Consider the following 26489-nt stretch of genomic DNA (forward strand, 5'->3'; position numbering starts at 1 on the left):
TAGATTGTTACACTGTTCCATCTCAATAAAATCAAAGTGGATGACCTCGAAGGGGACAGAAGGCGGCCCAAAACTACCCCTTGAAGTTGCTGTCCCCTTCCCCACATTGTGCTGCAAGCAAATCATGCAATCTTGGACATAGCGCTGCGCGATTCTCAAAATTTTATCATTTACCCAGACTTTTTCTAACATTTTCGTGATCTGCTGAGCACACACATGCGTAGGGCCGTGTGCCATCGTAACCATCGCCAGCACATACGAATTAGGGAGCAACCATTTCCCTTCAGATGTGTCCACCCAACACCCATCTTCATCTAGTTTCCCCATCCCTTCGGCCCACTTTTTAGACTCTTCTATTGTGGCATCAGCTTGGATATCTCGTACAGACCCAATACCCTCATCCATTACATATGCATCTCTTGTTTCTCTTAGAGCATGCATGTCTGTGCTAAGGTCTGTGGCCGTTTGCCTGGCTATCTGGTCAGCAAAAGCGTTCCCTTTCCCCACATCATCTATGACCTTACGATGCGCTGCACATTTCATGATCGCTAACTGACTAGGGAGCGCGAGTGCCGAGAGCAATTGCACTATCAGGGGGACATGCTGAATCTTGGTCCCATGTGAGGTTAGAAACCCTCTTTCCGACCATAGCCTCCCAAAGTTGTGAGCCACCCCAAAGGCATACTGGCTATCAGTATATATATATGTACTGTATAGGACCATTCCCTCACTCTGTTTTACAGACGCGGCAGCAGCAGCGACGGCTCTCAAACATCTTGGCAAAGCGCATGCGACAGGATCAAGGGCGGAAGAGTAGTAGCCGCACGGTCTATTCTTCCCTCCGTGTTCCTGTGTTAACACAGCCAAAGCACATCCATCACATTCATGCACAAACAACACAAAGGCCTTATTGTAATTTGGAGTACCCAGAACCGGTGCAGAGCATAACGCGGTTTTGAGAAGCTCAAATGATCGTTGATGTTCCGACTTCCATGGCAGCGGTGAAGAAATGCCCTTTTTCGTCAAGGCCAACATCGGTTTTATCACTAGTGAGAAGTTCGGGATCCACAGCCTACAGTAAGAAGCCATACCTATTAAGGCTCTGACTTCCTTCTATGTATTTGGGACAGACATGCCAGAAATGTGTTTTATTCTTTCAGGTGTCAATCTTCTCCCCTCTTTTGACAGGAGATAGCCTAAATAGGCGACCTCCTGACAACAATATTGAAATTTCTTAAGCGAAGCTTTATGACCATGTTCAGCCAAATGAATAAGCAACAATACAGTGCCTTCTTTACAAGCACTTTCAGAATCTGCAGCTAAAAGCAAGTCATCGACATACTGAAGCAGTGTACAAGTAGATGGCAATTCAAGGGTGTCAAGCTGCTCTTTCAAAGCCCTACTATAAATGCTTGGACTTTCAGTATAACCTTGAGGTGCACAAGTAAATGTGAACGAACGTCCCCCCAAGGTGAACGCGAACAAATATCTACTATCCTTGTGTATAGGAATACTGAAGAAAGCATTCTTCAGATCCACAACACTAAAGTGAGTAGCTGTAGCAGGGATCATCGTTAGTATCGTTGTCACATCAGGCACAATTGGAAATTGTGGGGCGACAACTTTATTAATAGCGCTTAGATCAATTATGAAACGGAATGGGATTGCATTGTCGCCTTTCTTGTACACGGGTAAAATCGGACTGTTACATAAACTACCTGCAATCTCTTCGATCACTCCTCGATGCACAAAATCTGAAACAATGCAATTCAAAGCACGCTCGCCCTCAACTGAGATTTTATATTGCGGAATGCGTGGTAGTTTAACTCCATGTTTCAAAACTATTTTAACGGGTTCAACCTGTAATACCCCGACCTCATTGTCGTCAACCGCCCACAAACATTCCGGGACAACGCTAAACTCAAAGGGCAATGATCGAGTCAGAAACTGAGAACTGGGAAGTTGCTGTGGTGAAATCCGTCAGTCGCACTCCGTCAGAGGAACAATGAATTACTGCATTTAATTTCTTCAACAGATTTAACCCCAGCAAATTCTCTCCACAGTTTAAAGTCAAGAGGAATGGACAGTGGTCTGTAAAGGGACTCAAAGAAACAGGCACCGGCAAAGAAACCGGACAAACAACTGGCATGCCAGAAAACCCTACAGAAACATTAGTTCGCCCTGACAGTGGAATGTTTGGAACCCGAGAATGATCAATGGAGCACTTCTGTGCTCCAGTGTCTATCAAGAACTGATGTTTCCTATTCCCCACTAACAGTTCAACGTAGGGACCTTTTTGACTAACGGGAATAGGTGAAGGTTCCAAACCCTGCTTCGGGCAATCCTAACGAAACAAGATGTCGTCGAAAGGAAGCTCTTCAGAAAGGTAGGCAGCAGAAGGGTGATCAAATATGTTTCTTGTGTCCACACTCGAAGTCTTATTATCCCATGAAAAAGGTTGCTGAGGATCTTGTGAGAACTGGCCTCTATCAGGGCCCCCCACTCCGAGGCGACTACTAGGTTGTATACCCATACTCCCAAATGTGTTGTTTGACCTCTGTCGAAGGACGGGGCACTGTGCACCCCAATGACCTTCCTGGCGGCAATAGGCACATTGAATAATATTCACAGGACCCAAGGGGACGTTTCCTTGCGGAACATACTGACCTCTGGTCTGTGACTTACCTCCTCTGGGATTTCTAACAATTTGCTGTAACAATACTTTAGTCTTCAAATCTCCTTTCTTCTTCTCGACTCTATCTTTTTCATTATTGACACGGTTCTCCTGATACTGAGCCATGTGCAAAACTTCAGATTGGGATTTCGCCTGCCAAGCGCTCTCAGAGGACATAATCTGTGACTGGATGTCAGGCAGCAATCCACGCACAAATTTGTCCACAAACAACCTTTTCCCAGACTCTGTGCCCAAGTCCTGTCCACTGAAGTCAGAGAATGCCTGTTCGAATCGATTAACGAATTCGGTGGCACCTTCAGATTTTCCTTGAACACAGGCCGTAAGCTTGTCCCAAATAATTATTTTCTCCGGAATTATGGTTTTCAATTTTGCAATAATCCTATCAGGCAACGTGAGTATTACCTGAGGCGGTTTCTCACCAGCCGGTCTTTCCCCATCAAGCCTAGTTATGTTAGCCCACGTATCTCCCAACCCAGGCACATCGTCTATTGTTCGAACCTGCTTCCATAAATCTACGAGCAGGAGTACAGGGAATAGCAAGTCAATATCACTTAAGGTGAACACAGAGGACTGTAAAACGGACTCTATCTCTTTGTAGAATCCTGTCGGATTTTTCCTAATATCAGGAATTGATTGTCTAATAGTGTTCACTTCCTGTCGCGAAAAACGGGACGTGAACAAATTGTGATACATAATGTGCGGGAATGTCCACAGCGGGTGCACCTGTCCCAACGTTAGCAGGAATCTCAACCTTTGGGACAAATGTCGGAGGAACCTCTCTCATAGGCAACTGAGATATAGGTAATTCCGATCGCATACTAAGCAACAGAGCCAGGTCGAGCGCTAAGAAGTGTCGGGCGAAAAAGCCCTCTTACAAATACCCAATAACTCTGTAGGACAACTAACCTTCTTCCTTACACATTCATCCTGCAGGTACTGCACCATTACCTGAATCACCTTCCTCTGCATTTCTACTGTATACTGACTATACGTGTCATACACTTCATCTGGCGGTATCGATGAATCCGAGATCCATGAAATCGCATCTTCGGTACAGATTCGTACTTCCTCAGATGCCGATTTACGACACGAAAGGAATTGTTTCTGTACATACATACTGTCGTCTTCATCATCCTGATCCCGCAATTTTTCTAAGTCCCTCCTATACTCAAATAACCTCTCAACATGACCATGTACTTTCTCCTCAGCGTCCCTCGAAAGCGCTAAAGTATTCAGATCCCTCAACCCTTGTGGGAGATCTGCATTATGTAATCTACCCCACATTACACATAAATAAGTCCCCAAACCTTCAATAAAAACATTTTTCTCGGGAAAATTGCCCATATTTGATAATGTGGAGAAAACATTAGCTTGATCATCTCTCTCCATACAATGCTTAGCCCATGCAAATAATTCCCGTTTCTTTTCTGCAGAGACAGTATTTCGAGTGACAATCTTTGACCCCGCACACTGATCAACTACAGTCGGTACAGAACCACTCGGGAGCGGAGGTGCGGGCAAATTTAATGGAGGTGTGATTATTGGTGCAAGGGGAAGAGGTGGTAGAGTAGGTGGAGGAACAACAACTGGAGGAATAGGAACAATAGGTTGTACAGGGGGAACAGGAATAACAGCAGGAATAACAGCAGGAATGGGCAGAGCACCAGGGAGAGGATCATACGGAGGTGGCGCAGAGGCACCAGGCCTTCGTTCGTTTAACAATTTATCAATAAATTCTTCGGAAACATGAAAATCTTTAGAGGGATAGATTTTCTGGATATCGAGTGAGAAAGCCCTATCCATATTCTTGACTGACTCTGAATGTTTTTCCTTATCATATTACAACGCCTTTTCAGCATTCGTTTTATGACGGCGTACATGTTTATCGCTACTTTTAAGCTGCTGCAACTCTTCTTTTTTCCAATTCTGCAAAACATCAAATGCTGCAGGTCTGGCCTTCTTCTTTAACAAGACCGATTCTAGGTATTCAATACGGGGGATCACGAAACTACCATTGATTGGCCACTGAAATTCGGAGGCATGTCTGGTTTGTCTGTGCCAAATATCATTAAATACTATACTTCCAATGCCATGCTTACAGTACATAGTACACGCCGGCGACCCCTCCTGTGGTGCCGGGCGGCTAAATTCCAAAGATTGTCGATCGCTGCGGAACAGTGCCCTAAAGCACAATTTCCCAGGCATTTCACAAAAAATTGGTGTTACCTGGTCAATAATTGTGTCTGCAGATACAATACGCCAAATTCAAATTGTCAGGGTTAAATTAAGAGTCGGGTCATGACTACACCTGACCAAACCAAAGGAGGACCGTACGGTTTACCAAAGAACTTACCTAACGAATTTTACCTTGTGTTTGGTGGTTTCGACAAATCTGCCCGCCTCAAAAAAATGGACCCTCGTCAAGATGCCGTGTCAGACCACACGACTATCGTCCAAGGATCGGATCGTGCAGCGCTGCCGAGGTATCGCGTCTCGTTCGGTCGGGCCCACAGTATCACACTGTCCGATCCTGGTTCGATAGCCTGCGTCAACCTTCAATGATCCGGCATCATTCTTGAGGGTCCCTATTCGGGCGCCAACTGTGAAAACAGAAAAATAATATGAGGCCGGGAAGCCCAAAAGGAAACACACCAACACAGGTTACAAAGAAACATACAAGTGCTTTATTTCAAGCTACAACAGTTACCAAGTCAATTGACAAATGGATAGCTATTCGGCTCTCAGTATAACATAACGAACTTCAACGAGGGTTCGATGTGTTCAGTGAGAGACCGCACATTGGAATACCCGGGCTATTTATACAATTTGTAAAGCCCTTGGCCAACCCTCTTGCGGGTTAACCATTCTGCGAAATACAATACTGGTCTTAGGGTTCTTTGCCAGGTCAAACTTTAATATATGTATTTTGATTAGTTTCGCTGATATAAGTAGTACATTTACATATAGGTCAACAGTAGGACAAGGTCTCAGTTCATGACCCCGACAAGTAGCCTGCAGGCATATTAATCATTCAGCTGTACGGAGGTCACAACAGCCAGAATCTATTCGAAATGCCATTTGGCCTCCATTTTGATGTTCAGGGTGACTTCTACATAACAAGAGAACCTAAAATGGCGGCTTAATCCAAGATGGCGGCTTACATTGATTTCTCTGAAGTCAGGACCTTGCCGTGGAGTTTGTTCGCGCATGATGTTTAGACAACTTGGCGTAGGCCAATACACATATAACTATTACAATAGGAGGCATAATATCATTTCTATTCCGACACCCCCTCTTAAGAGAAGATAACGGGAATAGTGGGAGGCTAAAGAGAGATAATTATATCGTGCAGATGACTCGTCCAAACAGAACTAATGAGGGAGAATTAGCCTTGAACCACTGGAACCTACATGTTAGTTTTCCTAGTAGTAGGGTCAGTTAGGCTAATTTAGACTACGCACAATTTCTTTTTGACTTTCACGACTGACTGACGAGCACCTTAGTTAGAAATATAGACAGGCACCACCCATAGAGACAGGGAAAGAGGCATTTTTCTTCATTTAATAAAAATGTGTGAATCATGTCCTCACAGAGTCTGCGTCCTTCTTCTGACTCGCCATACTTAGCATTAGGTGGCTGGGTGCCAGACTTGAAGGACACACTTCAGGCAGTGTGTGCGCGTGGGTGGTTGGTATCCCCGTCGGGCATGTGGTAGGTCTACGTGGCATGGAGCCAATTCCTGGAGGTATTGTGAAACGGACAAGGTTATTTTCTGGGGGCCACATGAAACTGACAGTAATGTTCTTGGGCAAAGTTGAAACTTGCATATTGCAAGGTTCTTGAGGATTGCAAAACTGGCATTCTGTTATTATAGTGCTAATGCGAAACTGGCATAGGGCAATTGTCTACAGGCAGCGTGGAATTGTTATTTCAGTTTCCTTGAGGCCGTGGGGCACTGACATGAACATGCACTCTACAAATAAACCACCGATGTAATTGACAGCAACAGGTATTATTTGTGACAACAATCGGATATTCTTTGGAAGTGACATGGCAAGAAGTGGCAGCTTCAGCATCATCGCAGTACAGAGTCATTTTGATTACAGTAAATTTATGGGACATTCTCATGACATTTTGTTAACTAGCACTGAAAAAAATGGCCATAACCTGAAATAATTTTTACTGCATACGATTTCTGATTGGTAAATTTTTAGCAGTGCCATAATGTGCCAGTCCCTGCAAAAGAAATGTAGATCAGATAGTTAGGCATTGGGCTCAAAAGATGCCCAATGGGCACGTACATGATTAGCTGCCAAGAGAAATGTTCCTATGTACAATGTTAGTCCTGGTCTCTAAAATACTGGATTCACTTATGAAGCCCTCCACTGCCCAAACCACTCCCCTGATTCCCCCCGCCCCCACCCTCCATCCCCTGCAAACCTCCATGCAATCCTATGCCTTCTTATCCTATTACTTTAGAAATCTGTGCTGTGAAATTAATAATCCCCTTTTCCCGCCCGAATATTTAAAAGGAATGTGGGTGTTGGAGAGGGGTGGGCAAACCTCCTGGGCAGGGGATGTAGATCTGGTCATATCACTGGTTTGGTTCTTTTCAATAAGGACATTGTTGCCTTGTGACTGTTTTCTACAAGGAAGATTAGAATATAATGTCAATCTTTTTGGGGTCTGCCCTTTCTCTGCATCATCCACACCTATCAAATGCAGGGTGGCGCTTAGCGAGGGACCAATAGGAAGTGACATTGTGCGCATGCGATTGTAAGCCTCGTCTAAACACCCTTTTATTTTCCTGTTAGGTACCACACGGCTACCGAAAGAGGGAGAAGTGCCTGGTGTGGATTATAATTTCATCGCAGTGGATGAGTTTATGGAATTAGAGAAAAGCGGGGCCCTTCTGGAAAGCGGAACCTATGAAGGTAAGCCTTGCGGTCCTCCATGCTGATTTCATGGTCCAGTCGCCATTACACTCCCTGCATCTTTCTGTCGCACCACACTCGGTGGTGTGCTTCTCCTCTTGGAATTAGTTGGCAGATGGCTTCCGCAAAAACCCGAATAGCTTCATGCCGCCATATTGGAATGCAGATGGATTCACGGTCAAAACTCATAGAAAATGAAATGGCGTAATCATGGCTCTGCAACACTGGCAGCCCTCCGAGATGTTCTGCACTGCAACTCCCAATAGCCATAGCCAGCATGCGCAATGGTGTGGGACCGTGGGAGTCATGGTCCAGAACATCTAGAAATCCGCAGGTTGCAGAACTTCAATTCTAGATTATTTATTTATTTATTCACTTGTTAAAGTGCGCAAAAACCTTAGGTGTCTCGGCGCCAATTGCATTAGTTGGATGCATTGGTTACATGTTACATTACGTGATGTACGAGCGTTGGAAATACATATACGTTACGTGGGCCGGTTAGCGCCGGTTTGTGTCCGGAGTGTGGACGCTTTGGCTGCTGTACTGCGCTACTTCCTGCTCACCGTTCACCAAGGTAAATCCCTGCCTGCGGGTGTTATCATCCTCACCCCTGTGTTGGTTACCCCCCTTGCCCAATCATGTGTCCTATTCCTAAAGGTCGCTCGGCAGGACCAGAGCACATAGGTACTCATGACCTGACTGTCTTATCGTCCCCTGTGTGACAATGAGACAGCTAGGCGGCTTGATGGAAATTAAAAATGGGTCTTTATTCAGACTATTTCCAAAAAAAAAAGATAAAAAGAAAAGAATAAGCTTTAATCAAAAGTTGCTGCAATGTCCTTTCTCTGTGCTTATGCTTCTTCTCTGATCCTTGCAGGGGATCTGGTAAGGACTTCTGGCAAGGCTTCTCCTCCCAGTCCTCATACGCCCACCAGCCTACAGCAGCTCCTGATGTCCTCTCTGGTTCGATCTGCAACAAAACCAAGAATGAACACACTCTCGCCTTCCAGCGTTGTCTTTATATAGGCGGAGTTTAACAGGCCAATCAGTGTTCACTTCCTCCTCCAGTCTATATAAACTCTCCCAAGCCCTGCCCCCTTTTCCCTTGAGGCATTGCAAGCTGTCCTCGACCTCGACCTCCACCCGCTCCCCGTTCCGGTCATCTCTGACCAGGTGAGATCTTAGTTCCTTCCTGGAAGAGTTTTGGTGGGTCTCTGGGAGTCTCGTGTTTTTGTCCTGCTCTAGTATGTTGTTATAACGCTGACTTTCATAATCCGCGGCTCCGCGGTTCTCATGTGGGTTACAACTGCCGAGCACCCGCAAATTCCCAATGCTGCGGCAGCTCCGCCTCTCCCTGCTCGCGGTTCCTTGATTTCTCTGCCGGCTGTCAGAATCGAACGTCGGCGTCACTTCTAATTCACATGAGTGCGTTGTTCTGACTCTTTTGGGCCAGTCCTGGAGTTCCACATTACACTCCTCCGTCTGTGTTTTGCCTGGTTTAGATATCTCCTGACCCCACCATTCCCCAACCAGGTGGGTCTCTGGGTCTCGGGCCCCTCTGTGGTATAACTGACCCTCTTGACTGTTAGACCCTAATAAAGATCCACCTACGCAGTCTCTTTCTGCAGCACTTCTCAACACCAGCTCGCTGATGTCTCATGGAGTGGAGGTTGAGGACTTGCTCACACAGACAGGCTTCGATCTGATGGCAGTCACTGAGTCATGGCTCAATGACTGCATCTCTAATGAGGCCACTTTGGCCACCCCCAAGGATATGTTTTACTTAGGTCTGACCGCCAGGTCACCAACGGTGGAGGGGTTGCCCTCCTGTTGAGAAACACCCTCCAATACCACCTATGCCCACATGAATCTCCAGATGAATGTGAATCTCTGCTCACCAAAATCAAGATCTCTAATAACATCTCACTTACGGTTATCCTTATCTACCGGCCGCCTCGGAACTTACCCTTGTTTGAAGAACAACTGTTACACATTCTGAACAGTCTTACTATTAATAAGGGGCCGGTCGTTCTCCTAGGTGATTTTAATTTATGGGCCAATGATTCCTCTGATAAAACCGCTCAGTCACTGCTTGCTGCTCTATCCTCTATTAGTTTTAGTCAGCTGGTCACTGAACCCACACATGTTGGTGGTCATATCCTTGATTGGGTTTTGTTCCATGAAATTCAAGCCTCCAGGCCCATGATTTCACCGTGCCCTTGGTCCGACCATTCGCTACTTAAATTTATGATCACTCTCCCTACCGTATCTTCTAGAGTTGAGGCCATACCTAGACTCCTCATTGTCACCAGATCATTCAAAAAGCGAACCCCTGAAAGATTATCCCATGAACTTACCTACAGACTGGGTAATCTGTGCAATTTTAATGACTCAACCAATCTGTCCGAACACCTGAAAAATACTCTAGACTCCATTGTGTCAAACCAGAAACCCTTAACAAACACTGGTTCAATGAAGAAATTCTTGCACTTAGACATCTACGACGTTCATCTGAACGTGCATGGAGAAAACGTCCCTCTCCTGACTCGCTCGCCATTTATAAAAGCTCTGTAAAACATTCAAATCTGCTGTGATCAAGGCTAAAGCCACCCATGACAGTAATCGCATTCAACAAGCCAAATCCAGATCCAAGGAACTATTTTCCTCCTTCAAGAATTTAACTCATACACTCACACAGCAGGGCAGGCTCCTCAGGATGATGCCTGGTGTCAAACCATCCATAACGCCTTCACGGCTAAAATTGCCTTACATCTCGAAGCTAGTACCTCCACCTCGACCAATGCCTCTGTTATTCCTCCTTCTGCTCCTCTTGATCCTACACGCGTTCACTTACCTGAACAATCTTTCCACTCTATAACTACCCACAACCACTTACCCAGTAGTTCACCTATTGATTCTTCCCCTCATTCGTCCCTAGGGACACATCCTAATTCTGCTACTACGATACCCTCTTTTTCTTTTACCCCTTGCACGGTATCTGAAGTAACTGCCTTCATCCTTAAAATGAAGCCCACCTCATGTAAAGGCGATGCCTTTCCTTCCAGGCTGCTGGTACAATGCCTTGATATTATCAGTCCTTGGATCACTAAGTTGATTAATCAGTCCTTTATAGAGAGCCAAGTACCAACTAATCTCAAGGAGGCTTGGATCACGCCCCTGCTCAAGAAAGCTAATCTTGATCCCCTCCTTGCTAAACACTATCGTCCCATCACCAACGTTCCTTTTGAAGGTCCTGGACCGAGTTGCCTATCTTCAGTTACAGAAATGTATTGATGATAATACCATCCTGGGGCCTCGTCAGTCTGGTTATCGTGCCTGTCATGGCACTGAAACGGCCATGCTGGATTTAAAATCGAATCTTGGATCCATCATCGATCAGGGCCATCCTGCACTTCTGATGTTGTTAGATCTCTCAGCTGCGTTTGGCAACCAGGCTACAATCCCTTGTCGGCTGCTCGAATCTCACTACACAATGGCTAGTCTCTTTTCTTGGTCCTCGTCATCCAAAATGCCACCTCTATACCCTCTCTGCTTACACGTGGTGTCCCCCAGTGTTCCTCCCTATCTCCCACCTTGTTTAACATCTATATTCTCCCCCTGCTTCACATGCTCAACGACCTGGGTGTTGTTTATACCAACTACGCTGACGACACCCAGGTCGTCCTTGAATTGTCTGACTCCAAGGCTATCTCTGCCATCTACTCTGTCATCCATTCATGGATGAGTAAGAACTTCATGGCTCTGAACGCAGATAAAACTGAGCTCCTCATTGCAGGTTCAAGCCACATGTTAAAGAAATCTTCCAAAGGAATACGACTCATTTACTATTGCTAATGTATCCATTCCAGTGGCACGAAGTGTTAAGACTCTCGGCGTCACCATTGATGCAGAGCTCTCAATGCGCCAACATGTCGCTAAAACCAGGGCATCTTGTAGCTTGATTAACAAGCAACTTTGTGCAATGCGTCCTTTTCTCTCTGTCAGCAATATGTCCGTTCTTGCATCTGCCCTTGTTAATTCCAGGTTAGGCTACTGCAATAGTCTCCTAGCATGTACGTCTACTGCTAATATCACTGCTCTCCAGACAACCCAAAACAGCGCAATCCGAGCAGTGCTTGGTTTAGCCAGGCACTCTTCTATCACTGAAGCCAGGAAAAAACTGCACTGGCTGCCCATCAAGCATAGGGTATCCTTTAAGATACTCACTCTCACCTTCAAATGTTTGACTGGTTCCGCACCCATCTATCTGACCCAGGGTATTCATCGCTATGTCCCTGGCCGTTCACTTAGGTCCACTGAGCATGCTATGCTTACTCAGCCACGGTTCCGCTCAGTCAAGTTTGGCAAAGCCATCTTCAGTGTCACAGCCCCTGCTCTTTGGAACACTCTTCCTCTTCACCTCAAGAGCTCCTCCTCACTGATCCAGTTCAAGAAAAACCTCAAGACCCATCTTTTTAATGCTCCTTAGCTCTTGCCATGTAGTCCCTCCTGAGATTTGTGCCTCTCAATTTTCTTGTTCAGTTTTTATCTTTTTTTTTCTATGTGCGCCATGAGGCCCTCGGGCGATTTGGCTCGTTATCAGGAATTGAAATAAAATATAACAAATAAAATAAATACACTGCCTTTAAAATGTTGGAAAAAACTGTTGCCCTTTTAAAATAAAATGTGTTGCATATTTTGTGTCCCTTAGCGTGGAGCCTGGTAATGAGAAGACCCACAACATTGCCCCCTTTGTACACATTCTAAGAGGAAGCAATGAGTGTGTGCCTATTTTTGGTTGATCTTCCTTCAGGGGAAACAATGCTGTGTAGAGACTTCTTCACAAGAAAGAGAGAAAGCCAAGTATGTTGTAACCATTGACCCAATATTCATTATTCTCTTATTCAAAGCCATCTATGTCTCCAGTTGCATCAAATGACGGCAAGTTTTATTACACACTTACCCAGAGTACAGCTCTGGCTACCAAACTCAGTTCACTTAGGACTCTAAAAACACATCAGCTGCAGCATTCCACGTGTATAGTCAAAGGTCAAAAGCTTGAAATATTCTGCCAGCAAAACATGAGGACACGGAGGCCTCTAATTTAAAAAAAAGTGTCTAATTGAAATGTTAGCGTAGGGAAAATCGGTTATATGTGATTTTACTGAAGTAAAATTCAGAGTGTTAAGATTTACTGAGGTAAAAAAGACCAACAAAATACCAACATTTTTAATTTTATCTGGGGGTCCCCCCCACAAACCGCCCATTTTCCTACCACTTTACCCCCATCCCCACCCATTTTAACCCCTTACGCCACCACATTTACATATTTTTTTAAAAATGTTCATGTATTTTTTAATTCGGTAAAAGTTTAGGAGGGATCTTTTTTCCCCATGTACCTAGGAGAAACCTATATCGCTAGTCTTTCTCTCTACTGTGCCTCGCAAAATACAAGTTACTGCCTGGCAAGATGAAACCTTACTTCCTTATGGCAAACTGACCCAACGTCTCGACGCTAAGGCGTGCCTAAATTTAGAAGGAGGAAGGATAGCTCACAGGAAACATGTTTGTCTTGGAAGCAAGACAACGCGGCACACCACAGGTTCGAATCCCGATCCTGCACTTAGAATCCACTCACTGGTATTAAGCGCATTTATAGATGAACAATAAAATAAGAAAGGCCTACACCGTTACTTTCTCAATGTAAGAGTAGACCTCAGGTACGAAAAATGATCTCCTTCCCCCTCTGTCCAAAGGCAAAACTCAACTTTGAAATGTTTTGGAGCTAGTCAGGTCCCAGGGGAGCCTCTGGGCCTCCAAGATTCAATTCACACCCACAATCGCTATTCGTCAGATAGCAGATTGTGGGTCTTAGAGGTTCATAGTGCCATTTAGTTTTGATCATAAGTCTCTACATTTCTAAATTCAGCCTAAGTTAACCTTCCTAAACAATGTGAACTACACATAAGGTGCTACTATTGAACGCCCCCTATCAAAGAAGGAAGCCCCACAAGGTAAATGTTCTGCAGTGGGCATTGAACAAATCAACTATAACTGAATAGAAGACTGCAAGCCCAGTACATAATGTAACGGGTGCTGAAGAACATACCATAACCCCCCCCCCCACCCCCCAGCACTGCCCACCTACCCACAGGACAGAAAAATCAAGCATATTAAACCAATCCAAAGGAATCTGTACTGGTTCTCCTTACCACCCTCTACCACCGGATAAAGGTCTCAGGAGGATAGCTCAGGGGCAATGCGCTTGGAAGCAGAACGACACGGAGCAACACAGGTTCCATTCCCCAGGTCCGCGTTTAGGAACCTTTGGGTATTAAGCGCTTTATAAATAACCAATTACCACTCAAGAAAGTCATTTAGTACTCAGGCAAGACACAAAGAACGAGCACGGATGCAAGCTTTCGACATCTGTTGTTCCAAACTCTTGAGTGACCTCCTGATACTGCCAAGGGTCTCCTCCCTCCTCCTTTTCAGTCGAGACCTGAAAACCTACTTGCAATCCACCTTTATGGTCTCTATCAAATACCTGTAACCTTGTACCACAAGTTATTGTCTCCTCAAATGTGTAATTGTGATGCCTGTTATATTAGCACCTTACCTGATCATTTGCACTATCCAATTATGTTTAGCCTACCTACAAATATGATCCATATGGATACATCTGGTTCTTGCATGTCTGCTATACACAGGGCCCAGTTGTGTATAAATATAGGTATACGCTTCATAAGTACGCCAAATAAATTTAAATAATACAACAAAATCCAAGTTGATGACGTTTATGGGACTGACACAAGATGATCTGCTGAGATGGTACTTGCATTAGCTTTCAAAGTCCCAGAGACTTCCCCATCAGGTGTTGATCGCGTGATGAAGTCTCCCAAACTTCGAAAGCTAATATATCTACCATCTCAGCATAATGTTTTCAATTAGTACAATGAGAGGATTTTGGTGGATTCTAAAACTGGACTAGCCCAGTGCAAATCTCTTTCTCTGCACACAAAAATAGATGAAGAGCCCGAGGCATCAAGTAAAAGGTAGTCGCTACCAACTTTAGAAACTTTTGTGAAGGCTTTAATGTGCTAGGATTTAAAATGCTATCCACAAAGCACCATTCAGCTCATATCCCGTGATCACAGCAGGCGAGATTTAGGAGTTATTCACAGCACACAAATCACATTCTGTGCTACAAAACGCAAAAGCATTTGCAGAAGAGTCCATGCACTTAATGTCTTCCACAGAGAAAAAAGTAATCAAACCGCGGTCATCTACCAAGGACACACGGACGGCACCGACTGTTCGCACGCATTATTATCTACAGTAAGGGACAAGTGCTTTTCCCATCCATTGAAATGCGCTTATCCAATATCCATCAGTATGTCTTAGAAAATGAATCCCGTGTCTAAATATATGTTCTAAAATGAACAGATTTCAAAAATGTCCTCTGCTCTTTTCAAGCGAAAATGGAGGTGTGATGAATTGATATTGCTTCGACTTGAGAGAACGCTCAATCACGAGGCCGAAACGGCGATTCGGTGAATCTCCAAGTGTAAAGGTAGCTTTGTGATATCAATGGAAAGAAAACCTACCTTCCATTTTCAAAGTGTGAGTTACTCTTGGACTTGCAATAGAGCCCATGTGGCTGATGCATGTCAATAACATGGAATCCCTAATCTTTCCCGTCTCTGCTTTGCTCAGCAATTTACACGATTCGGATGCAAGTACTGAAAGGGATCTTGCCATGATCCACCGCACCTAAACCTTTCATTGTCACGGTGCCCGCCGTCTAGTGCAGTGAAATATAGGGGTGCAGCCAGTTAAAACTATTTGATTACTTAACAATTTGGTCTATGCTAACAGCTGAACACCTATGCACAATATTGATCCAGATTCAATATTAGCAAATTTAGTAATGTAGTTAAAGAAATCTATGATCCTTGCTTGCACCGTCCTGTGTGAGAAAGTATTCTCTAAACATAGTGTACAAAAGGGAATTGTTGCCAGATTTCTGGAACACACATCTCAGGTTTACACATAGGTTATAGTAGCCATTTTGGTGGTTGCTTTATTCTTTACAGTTGCTATCTTGAGTTTTGAAATCAGTTTTAAGACACGGACTAAAACATGTTTTAATAGACGGAGGAAAGCACAGCCGCAACGCTGATATTGGAAGCAAGAACACACACAGCAACAGAGTTTCGAATCCCGGGTCCGCACTTAGAAACAAAACCTAGGTATAGTATTAGGCGCGTTATAAAAAAAACAATTAAAATTAAATAAAATATTATGAAAAATAACTATTGCCTGCCTTCCTTCAGTGCACCTGTCTAGCATTTGAAATAGAATGAATGCTCTCAAAATTATTTTAATTAATTGCGAAAAGGTTGCTGCAACACTGGGAGTCTCGTAAATGAGACTAGGTTAGGCGTTTGAGACGAAGTTTCACGCCTCAGGCTTTCTTCCAAATTTCCTCTCAGAAAAAGCATCTGTGTCCGTTATGTGAGATCTGCCCAGCCTACACTATGTCCCCCGCACCCCTTCCGGAAGGCGCTTTTCCAAGATAGGTGTCCAGTCATGAGATATTTTCGGCAGAAAGAATGTCTTCCATGGGGAAACGTCACTATGGGAATTAGGAACTGCCCCCGGACACGTTCAAATCACCAGCAGAAAAATTCCATGCACATATTCTGTAACACTCAACTTTGTGTGTCTTGCCAAACATAAATTGCAGTTTTGCACAATAGGTTTCCACTGTGCACTGAATACAAGATAGCAGGGAACCCAATAAGGAGCGCAATGCAGGCAAGCATCTTGCTATGTTGGGTTCTATTGCAATACTTTGCACTAGGTCATGTTATGTTGTCTCGGAAGGATAGCACAGGGGCAAGTCTTGGGAGGATAGCACAGGGCAACGTGCTAGCCTTGGAAGCAAGACAACATGGAGCCACACAGGTTCGATCCCCAGGTCCACGCTTATAAACCTCTGGGTATTAAGCGTGTTATAAATAACCTATCATATCATGTTAACAGTAGCAGACAGACTTAAAGGAATGCTATGTTATGCAAGATTCATTTGATGACAACGTGGAATGAAGGCACTTGCAAGAGATGGACTGAATTTAATTCAACACTCATTGCATTAGACCCTAAAAGCTGGGGACCGGCACGTCCCTCTACCGCTCTACCCAGTACTTAAACCGTTTCTCTAAAAACCCAACCTAGCATGTTAGAATACACCTTGTATGGTGAATACAAGGTTCAAAACCTTTACATTGAAATTGACAAATATCCTGACGTTAGTGTGTATTTTGGTATCATTCAATGATGATACTGAAAGATGTGTTCATTGTGCACTCCCAGGTGGGTCTGTGCCACCCCACCAGCACCTTAACATTTCCACGTGTTTATGTTTCGCCATTCCAACGCTGATAATATAATGTTGTGTTGCCATGGGACTGCCATTGCAATTACTTTTATTGTAACTATACCATTCATCACAGAGAAAAGTATTTTTTTCGGTAGTGGGACTGCAGCTCATGCTGCCACTTTGTCGGCTCCCCAAATGGTGTCTTGTGCTCCCACTCTTGCTTTTGTAAAATAAAAGGTTGAGTACAGTTGATGAAAGCGTGCATTCAACTTGGCTTAACCAATGTACAATGTATACCCATTGAGGGCATTTTTAACTTGTGTACAAATAGTTTGCTGAGGAAGTAGGAGGAGTCAACCCTTTCCTGCCCCAACCTATGCTAATGTCATAGTTCGGTATGCCATAGTTATGGCATAGATAGATATTCTGTATCCCTACAGTCCCCCACCAGCACTTAAGTCTGCTCTTACCTTGCACTTGCCACCATCCTCCCATTTAATTATCTTATTTATTCTACTATTCCATGTACTGCACTTTCCCCTCTCCCATGTATTGCACTTTCCCCTCGCAATTTTTCCTTTCCCCCTTCCCATGCACTTGCGTGATCTGAATGACACCTGGCCTAGTAAGATCGTTGTCTGTCTTCCCTCTGGTCCCCCTCCCTTGCCTCGTCGTGCCTTGAAACACTTGTGTATAGGCGCGTTATAAATGCCATATCATATCATAGTTCCGAAGTCTTGAACACCTACCGGACTGCAAAAACCCCTTAGCACACGTATAATCGAAATGCAGTGCTGGAATTCAAGGGCACAGTTTTCTACATCTATGGTATGCAATGACCCCATTTTGGCAAGCCAGTTCAGCCAATGCCTGTCAGGAACCTGAAATTAGAACGAGCAACCCAGATACCACGCATCGTGGGGTGACCATTTGCAACAGACAGAAATGGTTTGAAAATGACAAAACAAGCATTGGCAACGCCAACAATTTGGGGATTTGTTTATGTATGGGGTAGGCATTTGCTGGACCCTGATTGAATGGTGCTACCTGGACATATGATGGCAACAGCTGGAAAACAGAGCGCTATAAAAAGGAGAGTAACATAGCACCAGACGTATGATGGCAGTCCCTGGCAAATGCCATCTAATATCTCAAGTGTTTTTTTTTTAACAGGACTTTAGTTCAAGGACGAGGTATAAATGAAGTGGCTGAAGGCACACTTGGTTCAGACATTTTTATTACATCAGCAGTTATTTACAGCTGCAATTTAGCCATTAACTCTCAGCAGCCTGCTTAGAAAAGAGGCTGGCAGGCTTCAGTTTTATGTCACTCGTTGATAGGGCTAGGTCAAAGAGATCCCAGCAGGGTGTATTTGGGGAGAGGCAGGTAGTGGGTGGGAATGACCCCAAGGAATGGCATGACTATGGGCAGTCAATGTGTGGGTAAAGAGCCAAACAACACCCACAGGATACGTGTCCCTTCTCACCTGTCATCTCCCCCCTACCTCCAATGCAATAGTTTTGGCTTATAGGTGGTGCTAAAGCACAACGTAATAGCCCAAACTAAAATTTGTCAAAACAGCTGGGTAATTCCTAGATGCAATACAAAATCATAGGCACATTCTAAAAGTCCTTGGAAACTTCAAAAAGTGCTTAGGGTTTCTTTGACAAAGTCACTGGGCATTGACCTGTATAGGCTGGCTGTCTGGGATGGCAGTAATTGTGTCTTATTGCACGTAGCTTGCACACGTGGGACTCGACTTTCATAAACACCACTTTTAACCTTGCAAATTCTACGGCCATGTTTACTGTGCATGAGGGAATTAGCTGTGAATGCCTGGATGATATTCCCTGCGGGGTCTCCGACCTACCACTCTCCAAACATGTGGACTAGGCCTTCCACGATCCATCACTATTGACTACGCTGGCTAGGGTAGATGGGAGTTGTAGTCCAAACCATCTGGGGAGCCAAAGGTTGCAGACCCCTGATGCCTTTGGGCGTTGTCCCAGCACGTTACAAATAAACTAAATAAATAAATACATCCAAATGCTTTTATCAGTGTCAATCTGGAAGAATGCCCACTTGCCTTTATAAAAGCTTTGATTATGGACTCAATTTCCGGCCAATATTTACGACAGATAAAATGGCTGCTATATATATATATATATATATATATATAGGCTGAATTAAGGGGTGGCTGAGTGAGTGGTATGTGAATAGTGGGCAGAAGCCCCAATGGGGCTAAATTGCATACTGAGTGAGAGGGGCACAGCCAAATTAGAGAGGAATAGGGGGCAAGGAGAGTTGGCTAAGCCTGAACCTGCACTGCAAATCTAGCGGACCCTTAAAAGGGTAAGACGTCCTTTCATCGCGGGATGACATTTTCCAGAGTTTTTTTCCAGTGCTTTTTATATTGGAAAAAAAACTCATCTAAATGTTTAGGGTGGGTTATACATATATATATGGGGTGTGGGTATTCGGGAATTGATAAAAACATTAAACAGGATAGGGGGTTTGGCGGTGTAACCCCCCAAAAATAAAAATAAATAAAATTCAATGAGTTTTTTCATTTTAATATCCGTAGAAAGAAAAAACAGCGATGAAATGACATCGAACCCCTTAAAAGATATCCTGGCACGGAGAATGACCCTATATGACTGTAAGGGGCATACTATCTGTGTGGTGCCGCAGTCACATGCCAATCGCTACAGTAACGGGCACATGTAAGGGAAAGCAATTCCTTGGCCTTTGCGGCGACCCCTCTGGAGACTCTCGCCCGTTTTACGACTATTAGGCTCCAGTCCATAGAACTGTAAGGGCAAGCATTCTGGTTCCTATTTTGAAAGAAACCATTTGGACCAGTGCCATCCTGCTTTTAGTCACCTACTCCTGACACTTGATAGAAGTGGGCACTGGCCACGCATAAGTGCATTACACATGCACCATGAGTCAGGAGACAACCTGTGCCAACAAGAGAGTGGCACACCTGATGGGGACTTGTTCTCAACAGAATGAGTTGCAAAGTGGCCCCTGCCAAATAGGATATAACAAGTGATAATTCTTCCTATATTATATTTCTTTTCATGAATATTATTTATTTTAATGTATACTTGTGAAATATAGGACTGCACTTGTATGGCCCTATTTTTTAAAATAAGGTTTACATTGAATTGATTGAAATTGGTCAGAACATTTGGAGAGAACTAACATTTCTGAGAGTTATTTTAATACGTGCAAACTTCTTTATTCACAAGTTCTTAATTGTACAGATTATAGAAATAAGGGGGTTGAAATAGACATGGGGCCAGTTAAAAGAAGAAACATGGAGTTTGTGATAGCTTGGGTGCACATGGATCCAGAAAATGTCGATCAGAATTGCAGGAATTAGGATGGTGAATTCTAAGGTGTCTAAAAGAGAAATGTTAAATGTTAAAGGTATTTGTGCCGCGCACCGTCACCAACGGAATTGGTCCCCAGGCGCTCTGGCGGACCCGTAAATGATAGGGTGGGGTGGGTTAGTAGGAGAAGAGGGAGTAGGATAGTGAGAGGAGTGGTGTTCTGTTGGCAGCTTCAACTCAGTATACACCAAATGCTGAGCTTTGGTGCGGGTATTGGATCGGTGACAGGCCGCGTGTGCTGTTGGTCCGGCTTATGTGTTGTTGCAGTGTTGTGAAGTGCGTGCGGCTTGTGCGAGAGATGGTTGTGTGAGTTTTTTGAGTGAGAAGTATGCAGAGTTTGAGCTTATATTGGTTAGTGGGTTACCTGACCTTTGGCATGCTAGCATTTGCAGTTCTGTCCCAGTGTGGCGCCAGTTGACCCCCAACAACTCTATCTGGATGCGGTGCGAGCCAATATTCAGAACTCTATCCGGGTGTGGTCAAGCCAACATTTACAGTCCCATTCCGATGCGGCGCAAGCTAGCGTCTAGAGATCTGTCCAGGTGTGGGCATGCTATCATTCACAACCCTATCTGGATGCTACGCAGGCTGGTGTTCACAATTCCAAGTGTGGCACACGCCAACATTCAAGTTTCATCTAGGCGCAGGCTTGCTATTCTTCAATCAATCCCATCTAGATGCGACGCAGGCCAATGTCTACAATTCTATGTGTGGCCTGTGCTAGTCTTCAGGTTTCGCATAGGTGCGGGCATGCTAACGTTCGAAGTCCTATCTAGATGCGACGCTAGCTAATATTTCACAAATCTATCTAGGTGTGGGTATGTTGGCATTAAGCTTTCACCTAGGTGCGGGCATGCCAACATTCATGGTCCTATCTAGATGCGATGCAGGCTGATATTCTCAATTCTGTCTAAATGTAGACATGCTAATATTCACAGTTCTGTCTAAGGGCGGGCATGCTAGCATTCAAAGTCCCCTCTAGATGCGACGCGGACCAATGTCCAAAATTCCATCCACGTGTGGCCATGCTAATATTCTCAATTCTATCTAAATGCGTCTGCTGGTCTGGATATGATGCGTCCGGTACGTGTGAGTGGGCGAGTCACTTGAGGGCTTTCGTCTGGGTCTAAGTATGTGTTCAGTCTCTGGAGCCTTCCTTTTGTGGCTATTTTCCAAGCTATCTTATGCTCTGTCGAGTGGTTAGTTCTTTGGTTTGAGTGTTTGTCCATGTTGGGAGTGGCCGGGATTGGAGTTATTTTCATTGTTGTTTTAATGTCTGCGCATTCTGGAGCATCTCCGTTTCTCCGTTGTGTTTACCCTGTGAAGAGCCATGATTTGAGGAGTTTCCTGAATGCTAGGTTGTTTGTTGTGTTCCATATATTCTTAGATAGGTCATTCCAGGTTTTGGGTGCTTGGTGGGAGAAAGAGGATCCTCCGAGTTTTTTTGTGTTGTAGGGTTTTGGTTCCAGGCGTATGTCGGTGCTTGATCTTAGTGTTCTTGTCGGTTGATGTAGGCGTAGTTTGTCACTTAGGAATTCTGCGCCTTGTTTGTGTATTGCTCTGTGCGTGATGCACATGGACTTGAACTTTATTCGTTGTTTTAGTGGTAGCCAGTGTAGTATTTTTAGCACGGGTGTGATGTGCTCTCTTCGGGGTAGCTTGAGGAGGAGTCTGGCTGCTGCATTTTGTATGCGTTGCAGTTTCTTTAGAAGTCATTCGGGCATGCCCAGGTATAGGCTGTTGGCATAGTCTACTCTGGACATGATCAGAGCGATGATGGTAAGTGTTTTGTTGGCGAACGACAGGAACGGTAGGATCCTTTTTGCTGCTCGCAGGAGGAAGAAACATTTCTTGATTACCGAGTTTACTTGTGGCTCTAGAGTGAGATTGTTATCCATCAGGACCCCTAGGTTTTTTACAGTTGATGATGGTTCTGGTGTGGTGCCAAGCTCTCTTGGCCAGGGGATGTAGTTTATGTCTCCTCCCTTTTTTGAGACGATCATTATCTCTGTTTTGCCTGGGTTGATTTTGAGATGGTTGAGGTTCATCCAGTTGAATATGCCACAAAGGCAATTCTCTAGTGTGGTGTTTTCTTCTCGAGTATCTTGTATGTTGAAGATTATTTGGGTATCGTCGGCGTAGTTGTAGCATGTGAGGCCGTGTTTTTTTATGAGTTTGATTAGTAGGTACATGTAGATGTTGAATAGCAGCGGGGAGAAGGATGAACCTTGTGGTACTCCGCACATGGACTTTCTGAGTTTGGATTTAAAAGGTTTCATCCATACTGTTTCGGTTCTGTTTGTTAGGAAGGATGTGATCCATAGTAGGGCAGTGTCTGTTATCCCTAGTCCTTCTAATCTCTTTATGAGGATGGTGTGGTTGACAGTGTCGGAAGCTGCAGACAGATCAAGGAGAATCTGGGCGGTACTGTTATCTGATTCTGCATTTGTTTTTAGGTCATCCCATATTGAGAGGAGAGCTGATTCTGTTCCTCTCATAGGTCTGAAACCAACTTGTGCCTGGTCTAGTAGGCAATGCTCTTCTATGAATTCTTGGGTTATTTGGTAGACATACGTTTCTAGCAGTTTAGCTATGTACGGTATGTTGGAGATGGGTCTATAGTTAGATGAGTCCTCTAGGTTTCCTGTTGTGTCTTTGAGTAGCGGCTTGGAATATTTTTTTAAAAGGTCACATTCAGAAAGATAAGTAGAGTTCACTAAAAGTACTGTGTGGCATTGTGGTGTACTCTCGATGGGCTCAAGTGGACCATCTAGGGTTGTCCCAACAATGGGATATCTGGAAAACCTGTCAAGTGTCCAGCCCTCGAGGCCTGGAGTTGGACAACCCAGTAAGCATTTGTGCTTTTATGGCCCAGGAGTACAATTCATTTCTCCCACAAAACATGCAACAGAATAGAAATGCTGGGCCTGTCAAGCCTAGTGGACAAGAAGTGGTAACAGTAGGAAATGTGGTAGCTACAGATTTTAGTACGATTGTTGACTGACTACCTCAAGTGTACTACTCAATGCATACGTCATTAATCTTAATTATATGGCACAGCCCATAGCATCTCACTGACAACTTAAGCAATCATTTTAATTCTTCTGATTTTACCTAGTAATAAAAAGGAATCAGTTATCAGCCTTTTGAAAAATGTCTTATAAAAGCCCATCACAGTGCGGTGTGGCCAGTTTTTCATTAGCACGTTTAAAGGGAACACCACTGTATCAAAATGTGAAACATCTTGGTGCAAATGACAATTCCCTTTGGCCCTTAATAGCTTTTCAATAAGTCAATTTCATGTTGTATTGTATTGTACTGTAGTTGTCATTTAGATAGCGCCTTTTCCCATTCGTATGGCCTCAAAGCGCTTTGTGGTAGGAACACCCTCTGGGACCAAAGTCCAGGTATGGGACATTTCCAAGAGGGGAATTAAGATGCATGTGTGAATTTGGCCAAGAGTAGGATTTAGGAGGGCTGGCTAGCCTCCACTAAGCAACCCAAGAGCTCAGGCACGTGGGCGGGTGCTACAAGAGGTCACGACAGAGCGCTAGTGCAGGAGGCTCCATATGTGCCCAGCTAGACTGAAATTTGTCATAGGTTGACGCTGTATTGTAGTGGCAGAGCTGTTGAGGCAAGTCTGGTGTTTCAGTGCAAATCGGTTATGTGACCAAGTAATTTGTCATAGTTGAAGCTGCATTCTAGAGTGCGCGGATGGATGGCTGTGCCTGCGGCAGATGTCCACCGAAGTGGTGTGCTTATACATACCATAAGCTCAGATTGAGCTCATCTTTGATGTCGCTGTGTCATCTGATCTTTGATTGCCCCTTTTTTGCCAAATATATGTGTCTAATGTGTGTTTACAAGCTGTGGGCTTCTGGTAAATATTCATAAAATACTTGTTAACGTTTAATAACAAATCCACATAAACTGCATTTCTAAATAGTCAAATGACACACAGACTTCCTCACTCTCCAACGCAGTGGCCGAAGAAAGCTGGTGCCAATATTTCACGGGTGAATTTGAGGGTCGATTGACAGAATCAGAAATCGAAAGTCAGGGCCCCGAAACACCATGGGTTGACCTAACGAACAAGGAAGATATCGAACTAGCTATACGGAAATTGAAGACATCCAGAGCCCCGGGTCCGGATGGTCTTACCAATATGGACCTAAAAATGTTTCCTAAAGAATGGGCTGAAATGATCAGCAAGATCTTCGACGAATGTGGCAAAACAAAGATGGTGCCCGAATCATGGCAGAAGGCTGTAATAGTCCCCATCTACAAAAAAGGACCTAGAAATGAACCAGCGAGCTACAGGCCGATTGCCCTTTTAGATATAATAGGCAAAATATACGCCTCCGGTCTGCTAGAACACCTACGAGCATGGGGTAAAGACAGCCTGTCCAATGATACATTGCAAACGGGATTTCAGAAAAATGGATCCACCTCGATCAACCTAATGGTACTTAACATCCTGAAAGCGAAAGTCAAAGAAGGTGCTCCAAAGGTCCATTTGGCCTTTGTGGACCTGTCAAAGGCTTTTGACAGAATTGATCGTCCCAGACTTTGGTCGAAACTGCAAGGGTGGAATTGCCCTGCCATGATTTTGGAGCCCATAAAAGCCCTCCACTCGCACACTAAAATCAGAATCAAACTCAACCATCAGGGAGCATTGTCAGAGGAAATTAGAGTCAATCGAGGGGTGAAGCAGGGGTGTCAACTAGCGCCGGCTCTGTTTACGGCATTCCTAGGCGATTACCAAACATCAAAAAGCAGTATTCGATCGTTCCTGGCAAAAATCGGGAAAACTGAGATCCCCCGCCTGTTGTACGCTGACGATGTCATCTTAATCGACCAAACTAAAGTGGGCTTACAAAGAAAATTAACGAATCTGGAGAGCTACATTGCCGATAATTATCTGGAGATCAATAAATCAAAGACTAAAATCCTGGTGATAGAAAAAGGCCAAAGCAAAACAGTGAAAAAGCTTAGTGGTTTCCTGGATAACACCAAAATAGAAGTAGTGACCAACTTCAAATATCTAGGGATACAAACGGACAGTTCCAAGACAGAAAGGAGCCTTCAAAAACAAATATGGGAAAAAACAAAACGCCTGACCTCCCAAATGAGAGCAGTTGACCGGGAAAGTTTCTGTAATACCGGCATTATCCTTCTATAAAGCTAAAGTGGTCCCGGCTTTGATCTATGGCATAGAGGCTTCACTATACTTTCCACGCAACTTCTGGTCTAAAGTCAAAGGGCATGTGTGGAAAACGGTGCTGAGTTTACCAAAATCATCACCTATCCCGGCCATCAGGAGAGAGCTTGGGCTTGTGTCTTTAGTATCAATGATAGACCAAAGTGCGATGCGTCTATATAGAAGAATAATCATGTCGGACACACTACCCATCTTTAACATCTTACGGGATGAAATCGAAACAGGCAATTGTGTGGCCCTGAAAAAATGGACCAAGGCTAGAAAAGACGATCTGGTAAAAATAGAATGCTCAGAAAAAGATCTGAAAGAAAACCCAAACCGCATTAAAAGGAAAATGGAAGAAATGGACTGGATCTGTACCATGGAGAAAGCCACAGGCTACAAACTTTTAAATCACCTACCTCCGACATTTAACAAAGCGAAACAACCTTTAAAGTACTGTGTTAAGTTTCCGGATAAGAAACTGAGAAATTCAATCATGAGAGCAAGACTCAACTTGATGCCAAACAGGAAAATTCTAACAATCAGAGGAGACTTATCCGAAAAGCGGTGTCGCCTATGCAAAAAGGGCTCATCCATTGAAACGCTGAAACACCTTGTGACTGAATGTGAAATTACTAAGAAAAATAGAAACATCTACCTCACCCCGTTGGGGGAAAATCAGTGGATTTTTGAACCAGATGAACTATGGAAGAGACTGATCTCTGGCCAAAATACGAGATGGACACAAGCTCTGGCAAAACTTATTTAACTCACTTTTGACCTGATAAACCGTAATAGATCAGACGACAAATCCGTCATGGGACCGGAAGCGGTTTGAAGCGAGTGGAAAGCAAAGGGTGTTCAAGGTTCTGGA

At 44.3% G+C, this 26489-nt stretch overlaps 1 protein-coding gene across 10 annotated transcripts in view; it reads left to right on the forward strand.

Moving 5' to 3' along the window:
* The window catches only part of MAGI2 (membrane associated guanylate kinase, WW and PDZ domain containing 2), a 3248720-nt gene that overhangs the window by 1449519 nt on the left and 1772712 nt on the right, over window positions 1-26489 (forward strand). For all 10 annotated transcript variants that reach the window (XM_069628034.1, XM_069628038.1, XM_069628036.1 and 7 more), the window contains one exon: window positions 7510-7629. In XM_069628034.1, the coding sequence (XP_069484135.1) occupies window positions 7510-7629 (120 nt within the window). The remainder of the gene's footprint in view (window positions 1-7509; window positions 7630-26489) is intronic.

This window comes from Ambystoma mexicanum, chromosome 12 (genome assembly GCF_040938575.1).
Source record: "Ambystoma mexicanum isolate Mex_15411 chromosome 12, UKY_AmexF1_1, whole genome shotgun sequence".
NCBI lineage: Eukaryota > Metazoa > Chordata > Amphibia > Caudata > Ambystomatidae > Ambystoma > Ambystoma mexicanum.